A 21,115-nucleotide genomic window follows, 5' to 3' on the forward strand; every position below is an offset into this window, starting at 1 on the left:
TAACATGATTACAGGGTTTGTGATGTCACTGGTTTTAATTTATATTTAAAGGTGGTTAATTGGTATGTTTGTATTCTGATGAAGGCTCTCATTTGAGATGAAAGCTCTAAATGTACTAATAAATGTGCTTTGTTTTCCTACTTCAGGGTATCGGATGTAATATTTTCCATTTTATTTTGTTTAGTTTTCCTCACCTTATGTGTTTATATCACCCATATGTGTTTTGTGTTTGTCTATTTCCTACCAACACCTGCCCTTCTCCTTCTCTCTTATCCAAAGCCATCCCGTCCATCCTTCCTCATCAAGCCTTCTTTTCTAACACTCACAGAAGGGGAGTATTTCCCAACTATAAGAATGACCCTGCCCCCACACTTTCTGACCTCATGGCTGCTGTTTTTGTGCTTGCCATTACTTGTTTCTTTCCCATTTCTTACTTTCCTACCCAATTCCCTCCCCATTTATTTGATGAACTTGGTGGCCACTTTGCTGTGCACACCTACATTGATGCATCTGTTGGACATTATACTACCCTCCTTGTGTCACATGGGTGTGACATGCCACTCACTCTGTGGTGGTACACCATATGCATGTGTGATCATGATTTGGCACCACCTTAGTGACTTACATTTGGCTTTCATTATGTTGCTGGCCTTATATACTACTGTAGAGTTGCCATGTGCTGTTATCCCATTATCCTTATGACTCACTTACATTATCTTGTCCTTTATTTACCATGCTGGTGCTACTCAGTACTTAATAAATGTCCAACTGTGTGACTCTGTGCATAGTCACCACCTCAACAATTAGTGATGCACATGTATTATTGTTTATAAATCAACCTATGTTGTGCTATTTTATATAATTTTATTCTTCTTCTTGTTTAATTATATCTGAAAGATCTACTTCATTAAGTCTCAAATGAAGAAGAGATCTTTGTGCCCAACATAGGTTCATAGGTAGGTACTAGGCTATTGGCCCTAGGGCCTATATAAGCCTAGCCAAACAGTACCCTGGCTTTCGCCACCCAAGAAAGCCAGGGTACCAGTGCAACTGGTTCATACCTGAAAAGGTTCTGCAAAAGGACTAGTTTACTTACTCAATTAATAAATAAAGCAAAATTAAAAAATGCCAGCAAACAACTTGATGCTCACTACTTTTCTGTGATTGCTATTACAGAAGGGGAAGAAGTAACTCTCAATATACAATGACTACAATAAATATTAATGTTTTATCAGCTAAAAGATGCATGTGTGCTCCAGCATTATGAAAGTGTTCTGTGAATGTAACATACTTTTTATTAGGAATACACTGAACACACTGAATAACTCAGATCATCTCAAAAATTCAGCAACCCTGTTCACGTTTTCAAATATGCTGCCAAACACTTTATAATTCAGAGCTCCTTGGGTGTTCTACATGTAAGCATTAGGCTAGTGCAGAAGAGCATCAGGAGCAGCAAAAATGAACCAATCAGCTTACAGCAATTCAAAGGGGGAATAGTGGGTTTCATTTTTGTAGTACTAAAACAGGAATGCAAGCAAAAGTTGAGCATATGTGCCAAAGGGCCACCACAGCCATAGAAGTACTGTTAGACAAGCTCATGGACATATTTTTTAATGAAATCTCAGTGGGGTGCTTCAGAAAAAGGTCCAGAGTGGGGTTTATGAACAGTGCAACAATGATACTATTTGTCTTTTAGTTAGATTTATATGAAATGGAGGGTGAACAGTTTGACAAATGGTTTATAATGCTGCAGACCTTTACAAGGTTCAGCCTACAGTAATATCCAGAGGTATGAACATCTTGAACATCCCTAGTTTTTATTTATAACAATTTCAAAAAGTAAAATGCACATCAAATCTGGCACCTTATATCTGCTTTTCTTATCTGCTTTTCTTATCCATCTTGTAAAGATACTGAGCATATACACTTCTTTCTAGAGAGTTAGCCGCATGAACACAAAGCTTGACCTCCTGACGACTGATAACTTGTTGGACTAATCTGGATTATGCATCCTCTACAGAATAAATCATGCCCATATATTACTCCTTATGTACTTATTGTGCCATGGAACAAGTAGTGTTTTCCATTATGTAGTCAGTGTGAATGATGCAGATCCAAAAGAGTTCCAGACCAGTAACCACAGCTTGCTGTGGTTACTGCATGATGCAGATATTTTATAATATTCTTAGCACAAAAAGTTTTACAATGCTTTGGAAAATATCAGAACATGAAAAACATTTATTAAGACTTTATTCGCTCACAATGAGTGGTTTAATGTAACTGTTTGAGTGGTAATTATGCTTTGTGTTCATTTAAACCAGGTAGCTATATAATTTCTTCTTCTAGTTTAGATTTACGGTGCTGAAGGATGGTTCATAACCTTCAGAGGCTCTATGTGGCTATCTTAACTCCTTCCCTCAGCTAAATTTGACCGACTCTGACTTCTGCTGGAAAGTTGTGGAACACTTATGTAACCAAAACAGGGAGTGGAACTTTGGAGGTACCACATAATGGCAAAGCTCAGCAGATAATGACAGACTAGGTTTGAGCTTTTTAATGTTATGTTGGAGGAAGCCACTGATGGCAAAGTTGCAAATGTAACAAAAGGCAGCAGGATTGTGGAATAGCTGACAACAAGATGCTTTCAGGTCCACTGAAAAGCTCAGGCACCTGATTTACCCCAGTAATACATAATAATAAATGGCAAATCTTCATTAGCACTTGGAGTGACCACTTTTTTTTTTAAGTTCTGTACAGTTTAGCCCTTCAGAACCATTAATATAGCTGGGTTTGCATCTACACTCAAGTGATTTTTCCAGCTGCATCCACATGTGGTTTTAGTTGGAAAGAAACAGAAGAAGGGTAATTATAAGATGTGTTTGTTGTCAATAACATATCGTAGAGCTGAAGCTTTCTTGTGTGTTTAATGAAAAAGACTTCAGAGTTTATTTATTTCAATGAAGTGTCCATTTTAAGGCACAACCATTAACTTTAAATAAGAATCAGAGACATACAATGAAAAGGGGAATAACTGCGTTTAACAGAGTTTTTTGCTTTGGAAGCTTCCCTTATTGCATGGTTCTAGACTCATTATCTGTGGACTGCAGTTAGATAACATAGGAATATCATATTACCTGTTGAGATGGCACTGAGAGGGGCTGAATCACTGCAGTTGTCACCCCAGCCTTTGGAAAGGGGGACCCTATTGTGAGAGAAACAGAGGTAGTTTTCTTCTGGGCCCTGAAACAGAAAAACAAACTGTTAACAGGCTGATAGTGGAAACATCTGCTAAGCACCACTGCACATACTATGTACTGTTTACATTAAAGTTGCACAATTTCTCACAAGTCCACAGGAAAATTGCCTGTAAATTACACATTTCTCTAAAATTATTCCTCATTTATGGTGCTCATACAAGCATACATTATACACAGGGGGCTTTAATTTTCCATTTTTTCTGGAAAATATTTAAATTTGGAAATGTTAAAAAACTATGAGATTCTTATGGAATCTGGCATTTTAGCCAGAGCACTTCACTCATTCATGATGATTTTTATATTTTATTACATTTATTACAAAATATACTGTCAGTTGGCTTTACTAAATGTTCTATAATTAAAATATATTTTAATCTTGAATAATTACATGTTGTTGTGTCTTTCGGCTTTTCCTGGTTAGGGGTCGCCACAGCGGAACTCCGGTCCTCTAATGATTGGTAGTTGATTTTTACGTGCCGAGTTACTAGCCCTGATGCACAAACCTTCAACGAAGGTATGCCCATTCATGCATGTCTCCACGCAGAAGACGCTCTAGCTGAGAATCGAACCAGACAGCGTCTTACTGTGAGGCGACAACGCTACTGCAGCACCACCACCGCAGTATAATTACATGTATACATCTTAAATAAATAACATACATTTACACATGGTTTCTATTCAGTTTTTGAATTTGTGCTCCATCAATAGGTGTTTCTGCTGCCTTAGACACTTGAATATATATGTGCTGAAGTGCAAGACTTATTGAAAGGTGCAGCATCGAATCTCGCTTTTATTGAGGAGATGTATGTGTGAGTGATAAGTGGGGATAAGAGTATGTGTATAAGTACTTATGGCTTAGGGTTCAAGTGAGGGCTAGGAAATGTAAATGATTTGTGTTGTGTGTGTCTGTTTAGTGGTTACTGTTAGGAAAGCTGTTTTTAGTAATGTAATATGTAGGGTTGGGGTTAAGGGTAATGTTAAAGTTAGGGCTAGCATATATGAGTAAGGTGGTGGAGGGTGGGCAAAGCAAAGCCCCCCTGCCCATCCTTACACTCAACACACTACATTCCTAAAATCACTTTTTGTAATAGTAGTACAATGCAAAGTGTGTTTGTATTTTTTTTTTCACCAATTGAAAAAAAGAAAGAGTTTTCTTTCCTTTTTTGGTCAGTATTTTGTTGGCCTTTTTGTTTCTGACAACTGTATTATTGATATGCAGGCACTGCTATAATGTGTTTCAATGTTTCTGAGCATTGACATTTCATACAATCACACATATATATATTCTAAAACTATAATGACAGCAAAGTAATGGTGAAAACTTTCACTTAAAAATCACATTTTATGAAAACCTGTAGATCAGTGTCCCTGATAATACACAATTTTTGTGATCAAGAAACAAAGGGAAAATAATCAATATATGTATGTATGTATGCATGTATGTATGTATGTATGCATGCATGTATGTATGTATGTATGTATGCATGCATGTATGTATGTATGTATGTATGCATGTATGCATGCATGTATGTATGTATGCATGTATGCATGTATGTATGTATGAATGCATGTATGTATGTATGTATGTATGTACGTACGCGTATATATATATATATATATATATATATATATATATATATATATATATAAAGAATAAACAAAAATGTATCTGTTTAATTCTAGTCTTCTCAAAAAAATGGAGAAAATATCATACAGTACCAGTGAATTGCAGGTTTTAATTATTATTATTTTATTTTATTTGCATTTGTTGACCATGAGAGTCCACTGGGCTGAAATGAGCCCATTTTTAGTGGAGGCCTGGGGAGAAAAGCTCCATAAACAATATACAATAGAATAGAAATTTGTTGAACAAGTATTTACAAAGAGTGGCAAGCACCATAACATTTGTTAAACACATACATGCAAGGGTTAGTCTGCTGAACAACTATTTTCAAAGAGCAGCAACCTTCTTAAACATGTAGTGGGTAATCCTTGATCTTGGCAGGTATCCAGTATAACAAGAGATGTTCTGAAGGGACAAAAAGCTATACAATTATTTAGTTATTTAATAACTATTAGACAGATAGATTGTGTGATTAACCTATACAGTATTCTTGGATCAAGTGGGGAAGACCTGCAGAAATTATTGTTATACAATATAGAGCAGAAGGATATAGAAGGTGCATTTCAGGGGTGGAGCATAAGATGGGAGAATAATGATGAATATAGGTATAGTAGGGGTACATCAGGAAAATCAGGTTATGGAGGATTTGGAAAAGGTGCACGGGCAGAGCCAACGAGATGACAGATATTGATGTAAAGACTTTTTGAATAAGGGGGCACCACTTGTGGTCCTGGAGAGGAAGTGGAAGAGCATTCCAGAGTTTGGCTATGGTAAAAGAGTAGAGGTGCTGACCTGCAGGGAGTTGGGGTTTGTATACTTGGATTAGAGATTGATTTTCAGATCTAAGATACCTGTTTGGCTGATAAGGTGTCAAAAGGGAGGCAAGGGCTGGACATTCGAGGGGTTTATAAATAATTTTATGTGCAGTAGACAGTTGTATGTACGTGAGATGTTCTGGGAGTTCAAGCCAGTTCAGGGATCGTAATGAACAACAGTGATGGAAAGTACATTTTGCACTAGTCACAAACTTAGTGATTTTGTTGTAGCAGGTGTCTAACTTGGTTTTTATGCAGGACTGGATATTTGTAAGAATGGGGGCCCATAGAGGAGTGTGGGGAGGAAAATGTAAGAGCAAGTGTTTTTCTAGTGAAGTAGTTTAAAAAGGGTTTGTGCCTGTAAAGGGTGCCGAGTTTTTGGTGTTTTTTTTAATGCTGTTGTGAATGTATAGGTCGAATGTTAAATTATCATCAATAGTGACACCAAGTAGCTTGGTGTGTGGGACTACCTCTACGGCTGTTTTGTTAGAAGAACAGATGATAAATTCTGATTTATTAAGAGTGGTGTTTTTTGGGTGTAAAGAGCAGCAGTTTGGTTTTATTGGGGTTTAGGGCAAGGTGATTATTGGTCATCCAGATTTCAGTAGTGGAGAAAGCATTTTGGGTCATGGACATAAGTTATGTTTCTGACATGCTGGAGCAGATAATTGTGGAATCATCTGCATATTGTACTAAAGATGCATATTTGAGAGCAGAGTGAAAGTCAGTGATGAAGACACTAAAGAGAAGAGATCCTAGGATGGACCCCTGTGGAACTCCTGTGGAGGTAGTGAGAAAAGGTGAGATGGAGTGGAACCATTTAGTGGATTGCTGTCTGTTAGTAGTGTTCAGAAGGATAGAAGAGCAGTTTTGATACTGTGTCCAGGCCAAAAGCCATGTTATGTGGTGGAAAGGAGTTGATTTTGCAGCAGATAGTTCATTAGTTGGGTTTGAATACATTTTTCCATTATTTTAGAGATGGGAGATAAAATAGCTATGGGGCAAAAGTTAGAGATGTCTGTACTGTTGCCACCTTTGTGTAGGGAAATGATGTAGGCTTTTTTACAGATGGCGGGTATGTAAGATTCATGGCAGATCTGTTTATGAGAATACTGATGGGGTAGCTAATTGATCCGGCTGAAAGTTGTATTCTGGGGAAGATTATCTGGGGCAGTACCACCAGGTTTAAGTTTTAGCAGGAGCTTGGTTATAGTGGAGGTAGTAAGAGGAGAGAAAGAAAATGGATGCGGTGAAGAGTTTCTTGGGATATGCTCAGTTGGTATTGGGTTATGCTTGTGGCAACTTTGAAGAAAGGTGGCAGCTATTTTGGATATAGTTTCTATAAAATAAGAGTTGAAAAGTGAGGCTATCGCTACCGGAGATTTGTAAGGGTTTGGGCAAAGATTACTCTTGGTTCCAGGATTTAGGAGTGTAGAGACTGAGTTCCAGAATTTTTTTGGGTTGTGGTTACAGTCACTTTGGAGACAGATGTAGTATTGTTTTTTTATCTTTAATGACTAGACGTTTTACTTGATTATGTAGCTGTTTGAATAGCTGGAGTTCTATGGGATTTTTACTTTTCTGCCATTTTTTCCATGTTCTATCGCTGGACATCATAAGTTTTTTGGTATCCCTAGATAGCCAGATTGCATCATGATTAGTTTTTATTCTCTTGTTTCGCAGAGGGGCCATTCTATTGAGTATGCTTAGGAATGTTGAATTGAAGAATTCAACAGCTTTGTCAAGGGGTAAAGATTTTAGAATGTCCCAGTTAATTTTATTCAGAGTTTCATTAAACGTTATTGGATCAATATTAGTTAGAGTTCTGGTGGGCCTGAATTGATGCTGGTGTGGGGTCACGGAGGTATTGCATGTTATATATGCAGGGCAGTGGTCACTGATATCGCAGGGCAGAGTAACTGCAATAGAGATTTTTTTAGGGTTAGATACTAAAATCCAGTCAAGAATGGAGCCATTGTTGCTGTTTTTCTTAGGCTGGGTTACACTTGTAATAAGTTGGGTGAAGTTATAGAGATTGAAGGATGTATTTGGAGAGGGGTATGATCTAGCCAGTTTATGTTGATGTTGCCTAGAATTATTGTTTCATTGTAGATATTATTGGAGTCCAGGCTAAATTTTTTTCTAATATAGGAATATTATTACCTGGTGGGATGTACATGACTATCAGGCAAAGGCTTCGGAAGTTCTTGATTTTTAAATGTGCTATGATGTGTTCTGCTACAGAGACTTGAGGAAAAGAGTTTGAGTAGGGGATGATAGAGAAGGATTTGGGGTAGAGGAGTGCAACTCCCCCCCCCCCTTTTTGTGAGGTCTATCTGATCTTAAACAAGAGAAACCTGGAGGGAGGATTTCAGAGTTTTTAATGTATAGCTTTAGCCATGTCTTGGTTACTGCAGTTATATCAGGTTTTGAATGGGATATCCAGGCATGGAATTCTGGGATCTTGTTTCTAATACTTTGTAGGTTAATGGTGTTGACGTTTAGGGATTTGTGGGGTTTAAGGGAGTGGGAGGCAGGTAGGGTAGGTCCAGGGTTGGGTGGATATCCTCACATTGTGATAAAAGTGTTGATACTATCTGAATGTTGTGTGTATAGCAATTTGCATTTAGAGATATACTGTATAGTGAGGAAAGTTGTATGTAGGATGTTCTGTGTCTGTGAGATGATTGTGAGTTTGCAAAGTAGCAATGTATTTGTTGAGTAGAGACTATGAGATATTTTGGAGTAGTGTTTGTGAGTAGGGGATTGGATAGAAGTGATGGAATTAATTGTGAAATATGTTTGAGTTAGGTGAAGTGGTGTAAGGTATAGAAGGAGGAAAAGAGATAGGGAAAGGAGAGGAGTGTTGTAATGACAGTCAATAGTGACATTATGAATGTGAGATAACTGCAGAGATATTAGAAAAGGCAATGGAATGGAGAGAAGAATGCTATTGGGAGAGGTAAGACTAGTTAGTATAGGAATTTCAGTAACATGGTTGATTGGGGAGAAGGTTAATTGAATATGTTGACTTAGATGGGCTGGGTTTTCTGGGTGTAGCTTGTGTTAATTGGCAGGTGGATTATGTGTGGGGTACAGTTAACTATAAATGTAATTGATATGGGGGTGTGTGGGAATGGGGGTGGGGTAGGGGAGTGGAGTGAGCTCAAGCAGAGCAAGGGCAAAAGTAGTGGGCTGGCCTGGAGCACTTTTATAGTACGGCAAGATGTCAACAAGAAAAACAGTCAGTAAGGTAAGTTGTGAATGAGATTGCAGCTCAAAATGATAGATAAGAGAGAAGGGAGAAATTTAGCTTAGCAGGGGACAGGTAGAAGGGCAGATGGAATAAATAGTAGAAGCCTGACAGAGAAACCTTTGTGGGCTAAGAGGACATATGGAGGGGTGTACAGGTAGGTGAAGGTAGAGATGGTACACATACAGGTAGGAGAATGATAATGTCAGGGAAGGTACCTGAACTGTGCTATATGCCAGTGAAAATAGAGGGGGTATAGACTAGAGGAAACAGAAGACAGAAGGGGTGATGCATGGGGGGAAAACTGGAGTGTGAGACCAAGATACAGAGACAAATTATACTTTATGGTAAACTAGTACACATGCATTCACTGTTAGAGGACAGGCAGAAGGCCAGAGGATCCAATCTTCCAACCATGACAATGTTGTCAGTCTTTGGTGGTTAATATTGTGGACCTTTAATATTTCCAGTAAGTGTGTGGGTACTTATGAAGAGTGCTACATATGATGAATAGAACAAAAGGGGAGAACTAGGCTACACTGCAGAATGGCTCTGAGTAATGCTGCATCCTAACTGTCTAACATGCATGTCTAAAAGCAATGTAATAGATAAGCAAAGGTGCACAGAATAAGTTCATAGAAAAAGTACGACTGACTGTTCCAGTCTGTTAACAAGACACCTAGTTAGTATGGTTCTACAGAAAGCAGCATGTCTTCAGTAAAAGTTGCAGCTAGGGTGGGAAGAAGGAAGTTGTTTCCCTGGACAAAAGATAGTAGCAGGCCATGATCAGCACAGGAAGTGTGATCAGCACTGTAAAAAAGATGCCAAATGATTCCTGCAAGCACTCATTGTATTCATTTAAGCAGCTACTATGTTAGCCAAGTTTGCTTAAATGCCATCCCTTCAGTCAGTGGTGTGATCTGTGTTATGGGGATGTGACTGATGATTGGTCCTTGCAGCTGTAAGGCTGCAAGCAGTTTCTGTAATCATTTAAGCAACCATTATTGAGATCATGTCTGCTTAAGTGATTTCAAGGACTGTAGTTTAGACTCCAATCTGGGCATCATCCAGGGTGTTAGATGAGTCTATACTACAGTTCTTTGAGGCACACATCTCTCTCCAGCACATTCTGTTTATGTCACATGTGAAGTTCAGATCCCTGGATCTAGTGTTTATGGTGCTGTTTGTTTTGTGCATGCACAACAATTCCATCAGGGCTGGGTCTGTGGAAGTCCTGTAAGCCAAGCAAAGATCCCTTCTCAGCAGCCTGTAGGAGACTGAATACAGACACAGAGCCTTTAGGTGATCAGTGTAGAACAGGGTATTCATGCTCTCAATATTCCTTTTGAGAAACCTTTGTGGGCATTTCAACTGTTGCAAGTGTCTGCTTAGGTACCTGCCAAAGGGGTTACTGTATTCAATGACAAGTTTGATAAAGGCTGAGTAGAGTGGCACTATAACTTCATTAGACTTGGATGCCACACCCTTTCTTATATGCTGAGTGACATAGAGTCATTTTCTTATTATCTTAGCTTAATGTGTGTCAAAGGCCAGATTGCTGTCTAACTATGTTCCCAGATCCTGTACTACTGGGTTGACTCTTAGGGGTGTTTCATCAATGGAGCAATTAACTTAAATTTACAGTTTTCCAAAGGACATTATAATGCATTTGTTGGCTTGCGTTTTGGCCATGGCTTTTACACCAGACATTTGTTTGAGTTAAACCATCTTGCAAGATGTTGGTGTCTTGGGGGAGTCTATAAGCACTCCAAATTTACAGTCATCTGCAAACTTGGTGAGCCAGAGGTCTTGAACATTAGCCTTGACTTCTATAAATAGATTCCAGACAGGATTGGGCCCAGCATGGAGCCCAGGGTACTCTGCCAGTGACAGGTCTCTTGGTGGAGGTTATCTCACCAATCCTGACTTCTTGGGTCCTGTCTGTGAGGCAGCCAGCAATCCAGTGAATTAAGCATGGATTTATGTCTAGCTCAGAGAGCTTGTTAACAATGCCTGAGTAGGGCATTATATTGAATGCCTTGGCTAGGTCAGGATGCACAGTACGCACTGTTTTACCATTGCCCCTTTTCTTGGTGACCATCTCAAAGAAGTCTATCAAGTTAAGTAGGCATGGCCTTCTCTTACAAAGCCAAATTGGGATGGGTCCAGTGTCTGTAGTTTGCCAATGCCCATGTTTATCATTTTCATGATAATTCATTCCACAACTTTGCTTATTAGGTTTGTTAGACTGATGGATCTGCAGTTCCCTGAGTAGGTTGATGGTCTGCCCTTGTGGAGAGGAATGATGGTTGCAGTCCTAAATTCACCTGGAGCATAGCCTATTTCAAAGCCATAGCTGAAAGCTTCCTCAAGTTGTCCTGATAGGTCGTGCTTTAGACTGTTCAGGAGGTAACCAGGAATGTTGTTGTAACCCATGGAGGTGGTGTTCTTGGCTTTAGTGAGTGCTTCCAGCACCAGGTCCCTACCAATAGCTGGGGGTAATGTGCTTGGGAGGATGTCACTTGGTGGAGCTGGGGGGGTTGGGTGATGAAGTTTGAGCTGAATTTATCAGCTAGTAGATTTACTGCGTCACCCTTAGTAAAGGTGGCACCATTCACCACCAGTTCAACACACCGCTGCATGTTATCTTTAAAATTCCAGACATAGCTGAAGATGGCCTTGTAATTGTCTTTATCCTGTGAGGCTATCCTGATCTCTTTGTTGGCCTTACTGGACTTAATTAGACCTCTTAGTTTCTTGTTTAATTATATAAGAGAGCACTTGTCTTTAAGGGAGTTGCTTTTCCTGATTTTGGCCATGAGTTTTTTCTCTTATTATATACCCTGTTTAGGTGAGAATTCCACCAGTGGGGTTTGCTTTAGTGTTTTTTTTTGGGTTTACTTCTGGTGGGAAAAGTAGCCTCTATGCAGCCATTCACAGATTTCAGACTCTGTGAATATATTTGCATAGAGAGCTGTGGTGTAGGGGTTTGGTGGGGAGGTGAATTTTGACAAACTGTCACTTAATAGGATGGAGTTTTCCTTAGAACAATTCCTAACTGTTTTTAGTTTAGCTGGGATTTCCAGGCTGATTTTTACTGCAAAGGAGATAGCTTTGTGATCCAACCTCACTAGTTAGGATGTGACACAGGGAGCTGGGGGAGTGGTGGGAGTGCTATGCTCTCCCATGTTGTTGAGTATCAGATCCAGTATGTTTGATCCTCTGATTTGAGTCTGCCCTATCTGTTCCAGGGTGACTGTGTTAATAAAGTCTAGGAAGCATTGTGCCTATGAGTTTTAGGTAGTGTAAGTTTCCAGAATGTAGAGAATAGTTAAAATCATTCATGAATACTGTGTTTGGTTGGATGGTGAGCACCTCTAGAAGGTTTAGGAAAAAGTTTTGAGATTCTAGGGGCACATCTGGTGACCTGTTGCTAGCCATGATATGGTGAGGGATCTTATCTATAGTGACTTGCACATGGATAAGCTCCATAGTACCATCCTGTTTAACCAACCTGGAGGTATGTTTGCTGCTAATATAGAATGAGATACCTCTACCTTTGGCCTCAAATATTAGTAAAGTAAATAAAGTTTGTGGTTCATAACTGTATACCTAGCTTTGTAAATAATATCTCTGATCCAAAATGTGTGACTGGTGTTTTATTTGAATGTAGTCAGTGTTTTGCTCAGTTCTGTCTGTGACCTTAAGAGTAGAGAGGATCTTGCTTGTAGATTTTGTAAAAGATTTGTTGAATGAGGTTTTGGAAAGAGAACTGAGATAAGCCTAGATAGAGAGTGATTGCCTTGGTGAAGTGAACTTAATGTCCAGAGCAGTTGCTCCAGGGGACAGGGGAGAGGATCTACTAATGTGAAGGCTAACCTTGGAGAATAAAATGGAAATATTCCTGCTAGAAACAGTCCAGAAAGAATTCTATCAGGGACGGTTCCCAGCAGTATAGGACAGTACTAAAGGTACTAAATGTATATTTAATTTAAAATCCCAAGAGTTTGCTTGGAAGAACCTACTTCATTTGTAGTTCTATATACTAAACTGCATTATTTTGATAATGACTGATTTCTGCTGTGTTAATCTCTCTCTACATATCTTATGCCCTTTCCCCACTGTTGTTTGACTTCAGAGTTGTTATATTTAATTATCAGGGGATGTGGCAGTGTTGGGAGGCTTACTCCCTGTAAAAAATGTTAGTTTTATATGTGGTTAGATTTTTTTCCAATTTACTCAGTGGTTTTGTCAGATTTTGTCAATGTTTTTGACAGTATTTTATTTATTGACATTTGTTAACCGGGTTAGTCCAGCTGGGCTTTTGGCCCATTTTCAGTGGAGACCCGAGGAGAAAGGCTCCAAGAAATACAGTAACAAAACAAATTCACCTATTGTGTTATACATTGTTGGTAAAAAAAAAAAATAAAATTTAGTAATGAAACATTCAAGACATTGAGTTATACAGACATTATAAAATTCAATGCATACATTGTAGCACACAATTATTTTATTTGGTGGGGCTTAAGATAAAGGGGAGGAGAATAAAAAATAACAAGATAGAGTTATTTGCATATTTACAGATAGTAAGGTTTGAGCCATTTTTAAGGTACCTAAAGTATAGAGAGGTATTAGCAGTAGAGGAATTTCTGATGTTCAGACATGTATATATGTGAATAGGGAAAAAAGGTAGATACACTATAAGGTGTACTTAGATGTAATAGAGGGGAGGTTAACAGTACGTATAGTAGAGCTGTAATAAGCAATAATGATATGAGGTTCAAGGTAATTGAGGTGGGAGAGTTAAGATAGGAGAGGTAGGGGTTAAGTTGGGGTTGTACAAGAACAAATTTTGGAGCTAAGTATTTATCATTTTTATATATATGTATATATATATATATATATATATATATATATATATATATATATATGTAGAGAGAGAGAGAGAGAGATTACCTATGGTGTAAATACAATTTAAATGTAGCACTGTTCTGAATTTAACTCCACAGTCTGGCTGCTTCAGACCATGGAGTTTAAGCCATGGCATGTTACTTCTAAAACAAACACTTTTACCAGAGAAATCTCTCTATCTATATAGACTAAAGGCAGATAGTTAGATCAGTGTATCTGGGAATAACATATTTTCCTATTTATCACAATTGTGAATTTTGATGATATTTTAGGGAAGATGTTAGGTAGAGGAATTAGCTTCAAATCTTAGGCACACATACAAAGATTTCATTTGTCCTGACTGGACTTTTGAAAATGATAGTACTGTTGACTATGCATTACATATGCATGACCAGACACACAATATTTGACTACATACGGTTTTACTGATATTGCTGTTTTGTAACACTGTATTGAAACCAGTTCTGGCTTCTAGCCTCCCCTTTTATTTTATTGAAACTGTCTTACTGTTGTGTATTACTAAATTGTTAATCAGGGTAGAGCATTGAGCACAGGGACCTTTTAGAGATTCAGCCCAGGAGCAATATCTAGTTAAGTCACATGCTTAGAGTCACACAGGTGAATTGAGGTTGAGGGAATCAAACCCTGGATGTCAGAAGTTAATAGTTCACAATCTTTTTTTTTTTTGGTCCACTTGGACCTCATTTATGCTGGCCTGGCCCCAGAGCTCCATGTCCACTCTAGGTCTGCTAGCATCCTTCTACTCAACCAGTCTTGCTCCAGTGTTGCTGGGGTCAGTCATGGATCCTAAGGGATTTTTGGGGGTGCAGCTGTTTGTGATTCCTTCCAGTTTTTTTTTTTTTTTTTTTTTTATTTGCCGTATCCACTTCTCTACCATACATGCCTCCCCTTAGGGAATGTCACCAGAGAACTCTTTCCCCTCATCCTTCCATACCACGTTAACAGTCACCCAAGTTGGTAACTGAACCTTAGTTGGCTGGGCAATAGTTAGGGCTTTATTCCTCTATGCCATCAGAGCATCTAATAGTTCATAACCTTAGTCCTCTGTACTCATTGACAAGCGCAAGTTTGATTTTCACTTCTATGTTATAGTTTCAGTGGTCACTAGTACTAAATTTAATGCAGTCCCTATAGTAGTCAGCATGGATGTGATTTAATGGCCACTTTCCTTCTGTAGGCAAAATAAATTCTAGTAACTACACTGGGATTTCAGAGGTGGGTTCTCTATCTTCTTTATCCACCTTGTACTACTCGAGTAGCTCAGAAGACCCAGGTAGCCTTTCTCAGATTACCTCTATTTTCTCTAGGATGGTATTCTTGAGAGACCAACTTGTAGACCGAGTAACTGTCTTTTAAAATAAATGCAAAGTAATAAAGTAAATTGCCATGATATTTATCTTTTACAGTATGATGGTTATGAGCCCAAACTTGCTAGACACACTTTGTATTTGCTGCGGTTATTTTGTGCTGATTTAGAAATTAATTTTAATATTGTTGAGACGTATTATTTTATAATATAATATTATTTCAACTAACTTTCTGAATGACTGGGGAAAATTACATTTATTTATTTGTTTAATTAATTAATTAATTCATTAATTAATTAATTTATTTATTGATTGATTGATTGATTGATTACATTAGTAAATGAGGAATGGGGGTGGTATTTAGACACACCTTAACAAAGCTTGACATACCCACACTGAACAGATGCAAATAAACAGAGACTGCATAGTATGCAGCAGTGGCCCTAGTACCTCATATAACATTAGATACATACCCACACACACATATATCTAAATATATCTAAATATATATACATGTATATAAAGATATATACACCCCCCTATGCACACCTTCAAATATAAACATATACAGTATATATGTATATGTATATATATATATATATATATATATATATATATATATATATATATATACACACACACACACACACACACACACACACACACATATATATATATATACATATGCATATACATATACACACACACACACACACGCACGCACGCACACACACACACACACACACACACACACACACACACACACACACACACACACACACACACACACACACACACACACACGTATATGCTGTCTGACTGCACAGATGCTGTTCTGGAGTACCACTGAATGAATGAATGAAGCAGTACAATGTCATAATAAAGGAAATTGATACAAGGTTAGAACACAGCCTGGAGTACAATCAGAAGCCAATAATTCTTAATTAACAGATCACATGTACTGAAAGGAAAACATTATCTAAATTAATTTAGTCAGGATAGTTAGATCGGTTGATGCTATCAGAATCACTGCAATGCCAGATAGACATATCTAATTACAATCCCATTTACAATGCGTTAGTTAAAGCAGATGGACTTTAAGGTAACAGGTGGTTATCAGAATAATTTGGATGATTCTTTTACGTGCTAAGAATTTATACAAAGGTTAAGTAAGGCTAACTAAGTTGTGAATAGACGGATAGTTCTCCTCAGAACTGCACTTGTGACGTTGATTAGAAGAGATGGCATATTATGTAATAGTCCCTGCAGAAGCCAAATAAATAAATAAATAAAATAAAACAAAACTTTGTTAAATGTAGTCACCTGTGCTTGTGTTTTTCCAGTATTTTATTTTGAAAATATAAGCAAGAAAAAAGCTTGCGGGAACCAATCATTTTGGAGACATTCTACAAACACAACGCCCCACAGTATTGTCATTGCATTCACATTGCACATCATGAGCTTCCATTACTGTAAAGTACTTTTTGTGGGACTTCTTAAACCACAAGTTCTAAACTTTTATTGGTGCCTGGAAAAGGATGTTTGGGGATAAAGTACTCTTTGTGGGACTTCTTAAACCACAAGTTCTAAACCTTTATTGGTGCCTGGAAAAGGATGTTTGGGGATAAAGTACTCTTTGTGGGACTTCTTAAACCACAAGTTCTAAACCTTTATTGGTTCTGGAAAAGGATGTTTGGGGAGCTTTGAACTTCACTCTCATAGTGGTCAGTATTTTGCCTTCTTGCTGACTTCTTTCTGGCTTCTCCTTCACACTAGGTCCAAAATGTGAGTGCCTGTCAAAAGGCACATTCACCGAAGACACCTTAAAGTTCTTCACAACATTGCAAAGACGGAGCCAGGCAGAACATTTCATGACGGTGTATATTCTAGCAGGTCTAGCTTCTCCATCAGCCTCCTTACATAACAAGTGCATGGAGAGGTTTTAGATGTTAAGCACAGTGGACACCTTTGCCTCTAGCTGTCTGTGAGAGTTAGGTGCCATCTCAGTGCATCCAAGATCTGTTCTCCATTCTGTCCATTGTCCCAAAATCCTTATCTGGGGACAGACAGCTGGGCTCTCATCTAAGGGCTCTCATTTGGGTGCTTGTGCTACAACCACAGAGTCAGTAAGGGAACCCTTGCTCCACAATTGCCATTAATAACAAAAATATAACATCTTGTCCAGCAGCCAGAGTAGATTCTCAACAAATTCTTACCACCACCAAAATTAGTCATGTGGTAAGAAACAGGAACCACCCAGGAGGTAGAAGAGGCAGCTCAAAAAGTCTTCATCAGAATCTCTGCATCTAGGTTTGGAAGTCAACATACCAAGTACACACTGTTGCATTAATTTCCCCTGAGACGTGTGTCAGAGTCTCTTTTGGGGTGTCTCACTTACACTTCTTTTTCCTTGGCACCCTGAATTGTGAGCATTAAAAGGGGAGAAGGACTAATCTAACCCTGAAGGTTGTCTTTTCCTTTAGCTTTTCAATGTACCTTGTTGATGAAACTCGTAATTAGTACCAAACGTAGAAGAATAATGAGAATCTTGGAGTGGAGCTAAATGCGGTGCATCTGACTTGTCACATAACAGTAATATCAATTAATCCATTATGTCGAATGCTGAAGTGCTTGTGGAAATTTACATAACTGGTACTGACAAAAATGTCAGCACAGACAAGACTAATGTTGGGGAAGATCCAGCAACAAAGGACACTGACCTAAGACTACTCCTGGACCCAAAGCTGGCTTTAGCACCAAGAGATCAAAGGCCAAGGTGTCAGAAACAGTGACTGGCACTGGCGTAATACAAACCAACACCAGTGTTAACCTCTTGACCCTGGCTTCTCAGGGCCTATTTTCTCTAAGCATAGAAAGGGTTGGTGACAAGAGTAATGGAACTGATGTATTCATAGCTTTACACCGATGCAGATCATGCAGGAACCACAGTCAGCTCTGAATCTACATGTACCAAGACAGGAAGGAGCATAGAAGGTAGAGGGCTGAGATAAAGACCTGTGCACACTATAGACAGATGAGAACAGTATGATACGCATATCAATCTCTGCTTTAACAAATGTCCTCATCAAGCCTTACAAATCATGCTGTGTTGAAGGGCTCCTGACAGACCTTACTGAACAGGATGACATGGAGGAAAGTGGACTAGATGCTATACATCCGGAAGTTCCTTCTTTGAGGTAAAACTGCCAGCTCTTTTTCACAAAGAATGACCCCAGATGATGGCAACTTTTTGAGAAAAAAGAATCCATGGAAGAAGGAAGTGAAGGAGGGAAGTGAAGGCTGGACCTTGAAGAGGCTCTGGACAAGGGTAGTTCAGAGTCACAGTATTTGGGACTGGAGTGGAAGTTGAAGCTTCTGGTAAAGCACAGGGAAGTTTCAGGGACAAAGTGCCCTTGGGAAGATTATAAGTTGCATGTAATATTTGCAGCTGGGAGTGTGTCAGTATGGTTTGTGATGTAAAATGCTTGCAACTAGGACTGTGTTGGTGTGGTTTGTTTTTCATTTACATAAATATATGACTGCTTATGTTGCAAGTGATGGTTTAATAAAGATGTTTCTTGTTTAACAAAAAGGGGGCAGGAAATGAATAATTTATATATTTCTGTTTAATTTATATGATATATAGCAATATATGTGAGATATAATGTTTGTTAATACAGTTTGATTACTTTTACATAAATGTAAATTTGCCTATGTCACAAGTGATAATTCAATAAAGGTGTTTAAAATTGCCCTCCGAAAGACCTTCTGCCAATCTTTTTTTCCTTTTGCTTTTCCTTCTCATTTTTCTGAGTATCATCATCAGGAGGAGGAAGACCTCCAGATTTGAAAGTGAACAAGGTGATTAGAAAGCAGTAGCAAAGGAAATTAGGTTACTTATACTTGGAAAACTAAATGTTTAAGAGACTGTTAATGATTGCATGCAAAGTTATGGCAGTAACTGATATTTGAGAAAAAAGAGCTGCGGTGCATTATCAAAGCAAAGGAAACGCTTGTTCTGTTTGAAGAGAGATATTTGCTCCTTTGGTGCCTAATGAAGGACCAGTCTCATCCAGTGAAGACCTTCCGGCACAGCAGCTACCGAATAACCACATGTACACTGTAGTTTGGTAGTAAGAATTTGAGGTCTGAGAGGTACGACATGGATTGACAATTCTGCAGTAGGAAAGGCAAAGAAAAGGTTTTGTGGACAGATGTACAACATGTATGCCTGGAACTCAACAAACAGAAGCATAGCACTACATATAAAGGAATGTGAAATAAATGTGAACCAAACGTATGCCGTCGGAAATAGTTTATATGAAGAAAGCTCTCCTTAGGTACGGTGCCTGAAAAGGAGTTAGTACAGTAAAGGTCTTCACGTGGGGCAAACTATGCCCAGAATGATTAGTAACGCTCTCTTTCAGCAGGGTATGGCATGGCAGATAAGGCTAACATGACTGCATGCCCAGAATGATTAGTAACGCTCTCTTTCAGCAGGGTATGGCATGGCAGATAAGGCTAACATGACTGCATTAATGAAAACAATGGTGTAGGCACTTATGCTGCAAAAGCCACAAAAAGTACAACCCAGTTACAATAATGAACTTACACTGACATAAAAAATAATGTACATTTATGAAATGCCAGTTTTTAATAAATGTATTAATTTTGCCTATTCAGAGTGGTGCTGTTAACATTTATTAGAAAGATAAAACGTTTTTTGCAATTTTATACAGTAATGGAGTAGGAGGTAGACTGCCGCAGATGCATTCTAGGGCTTTTAATTTTTGTTGTGACACTGCCCAACCTCGAAATAAATCTGTGAACATGAGACAAAACAGGGAAGTCTCTTCTGAATCAGCTGAACTATCAATCTCAAATCCTTGAGCCAGATAATGGATCCTTTTCACTATCACACCCATGCAAATAACACCCTTTCAGAGGAGTTCACGCTTCTCTTTCCAACTCAGATTACAATGCAGCAGTTCCTACCTTAATTTACATGATGACAGCTCATTTCTTATGCTCTGCCAAATGGATCAACACTGTCCAAACATTACCTCTTAAACTTTATGAAAAGATCTACCATGCAAGACAAGAAATACAACAAAATTTACTAAAGCAAGTGCAAAACACATTGAGTGAAGAAATAGTATAACAATGATATGATGAGAACTGCAGTCATGAATTATGTCATAGATCTTCAATGCTGCTTTAGTTTCATTGAGAAAACTGAATCTCTCCTTGAGTTATAGTAAAATGAGTCTAAGGCTACATGTGTTTAGGAGTAGTAGAACAAATTGCCTCAGAATTTTAACAATTTATAGTAGTGTAATAGGTTCTACACAGCTTCAGATGTCTTACTCAAGTGCTGAAACACAGTGAAAACATTTTAATTTCTACACACAATAGCTAGTGATAGGTCTCTGCATAACCACACACACACACACACACACACACACACACACACACACACACACACGTATACCCACACACGCACACATGCATACACACGTTAATAATCACAATCACCACCAAACAAAATAAAACGTATAGACAAAAGCAAAAATTTGTGTTTTTTTTTTTTTTTTTTTTCAGAGGGCAAGCCCTGCTCGGTCCACACCCATGTAACTTAACTCAATGGAAGTGGCATCTCCCTTTCACAAGAATACCTAAAATGACTGGTGAGATTACCTTTTGTTTCAGTTGTTGACATTTTTCCATCTAGTAAAGCTAACATTCTGAATGTCAAATGACTTGATGGAACCCTATAAAATAAGTTGCTTGACTTTTAGTTTGTTATAGCTCTAAGTAAATTCAAAAAAAAACTGTGAGGTTACTTGAAATCTCAGGCAACTAAAGAATATAAAGAAGTTTTACACACACACACACACACACACACACACACACACACACACACA

General features: G+C 38.4%; 1 protein-coding gene across 4 annotated transcripts in view; it reads right to left on the bottom strand.

Moving 5' to 3' along the window:
- PALLD (palladin, cytoskeletal associated protein) overlaps window positions 1-21,115 on the bottom strand; it is a 2,901,248-nt gene that overhangs the window by 1,284,713 nt on the left and 1,595,420 nt on the right. For all 4 annotated transcript variants that reach the window (XM_044062575.1, XM_044062576.1, XM_044062578.1 and 1 more), the window contains one exon: window positions 3,138-3,243. In XM_044062575.1, coding sequence (XP_043918510.1) covers window positions 3,138-3,243 — 106 coding nt within the window. The remainder of the gene's footprint in view (window positions 1-3,137; window positions 3,244-21,115) is intronic.

The sequence above is a fragment of the Protopterus annectens genome, chromosome 2.part1 (genome assembly GCF_019279795.1).
Source record: "Protopterus annectens isolate FY-2018-M chromosome 2.part1, PAN1.0, whole genome shotgun sequence".
Lineage (NCBI taxonomy): Eukaryota > Metazoa > Chordata > Ceratodontiformes > Protopteridae > Protopterus > Protopterus annectens.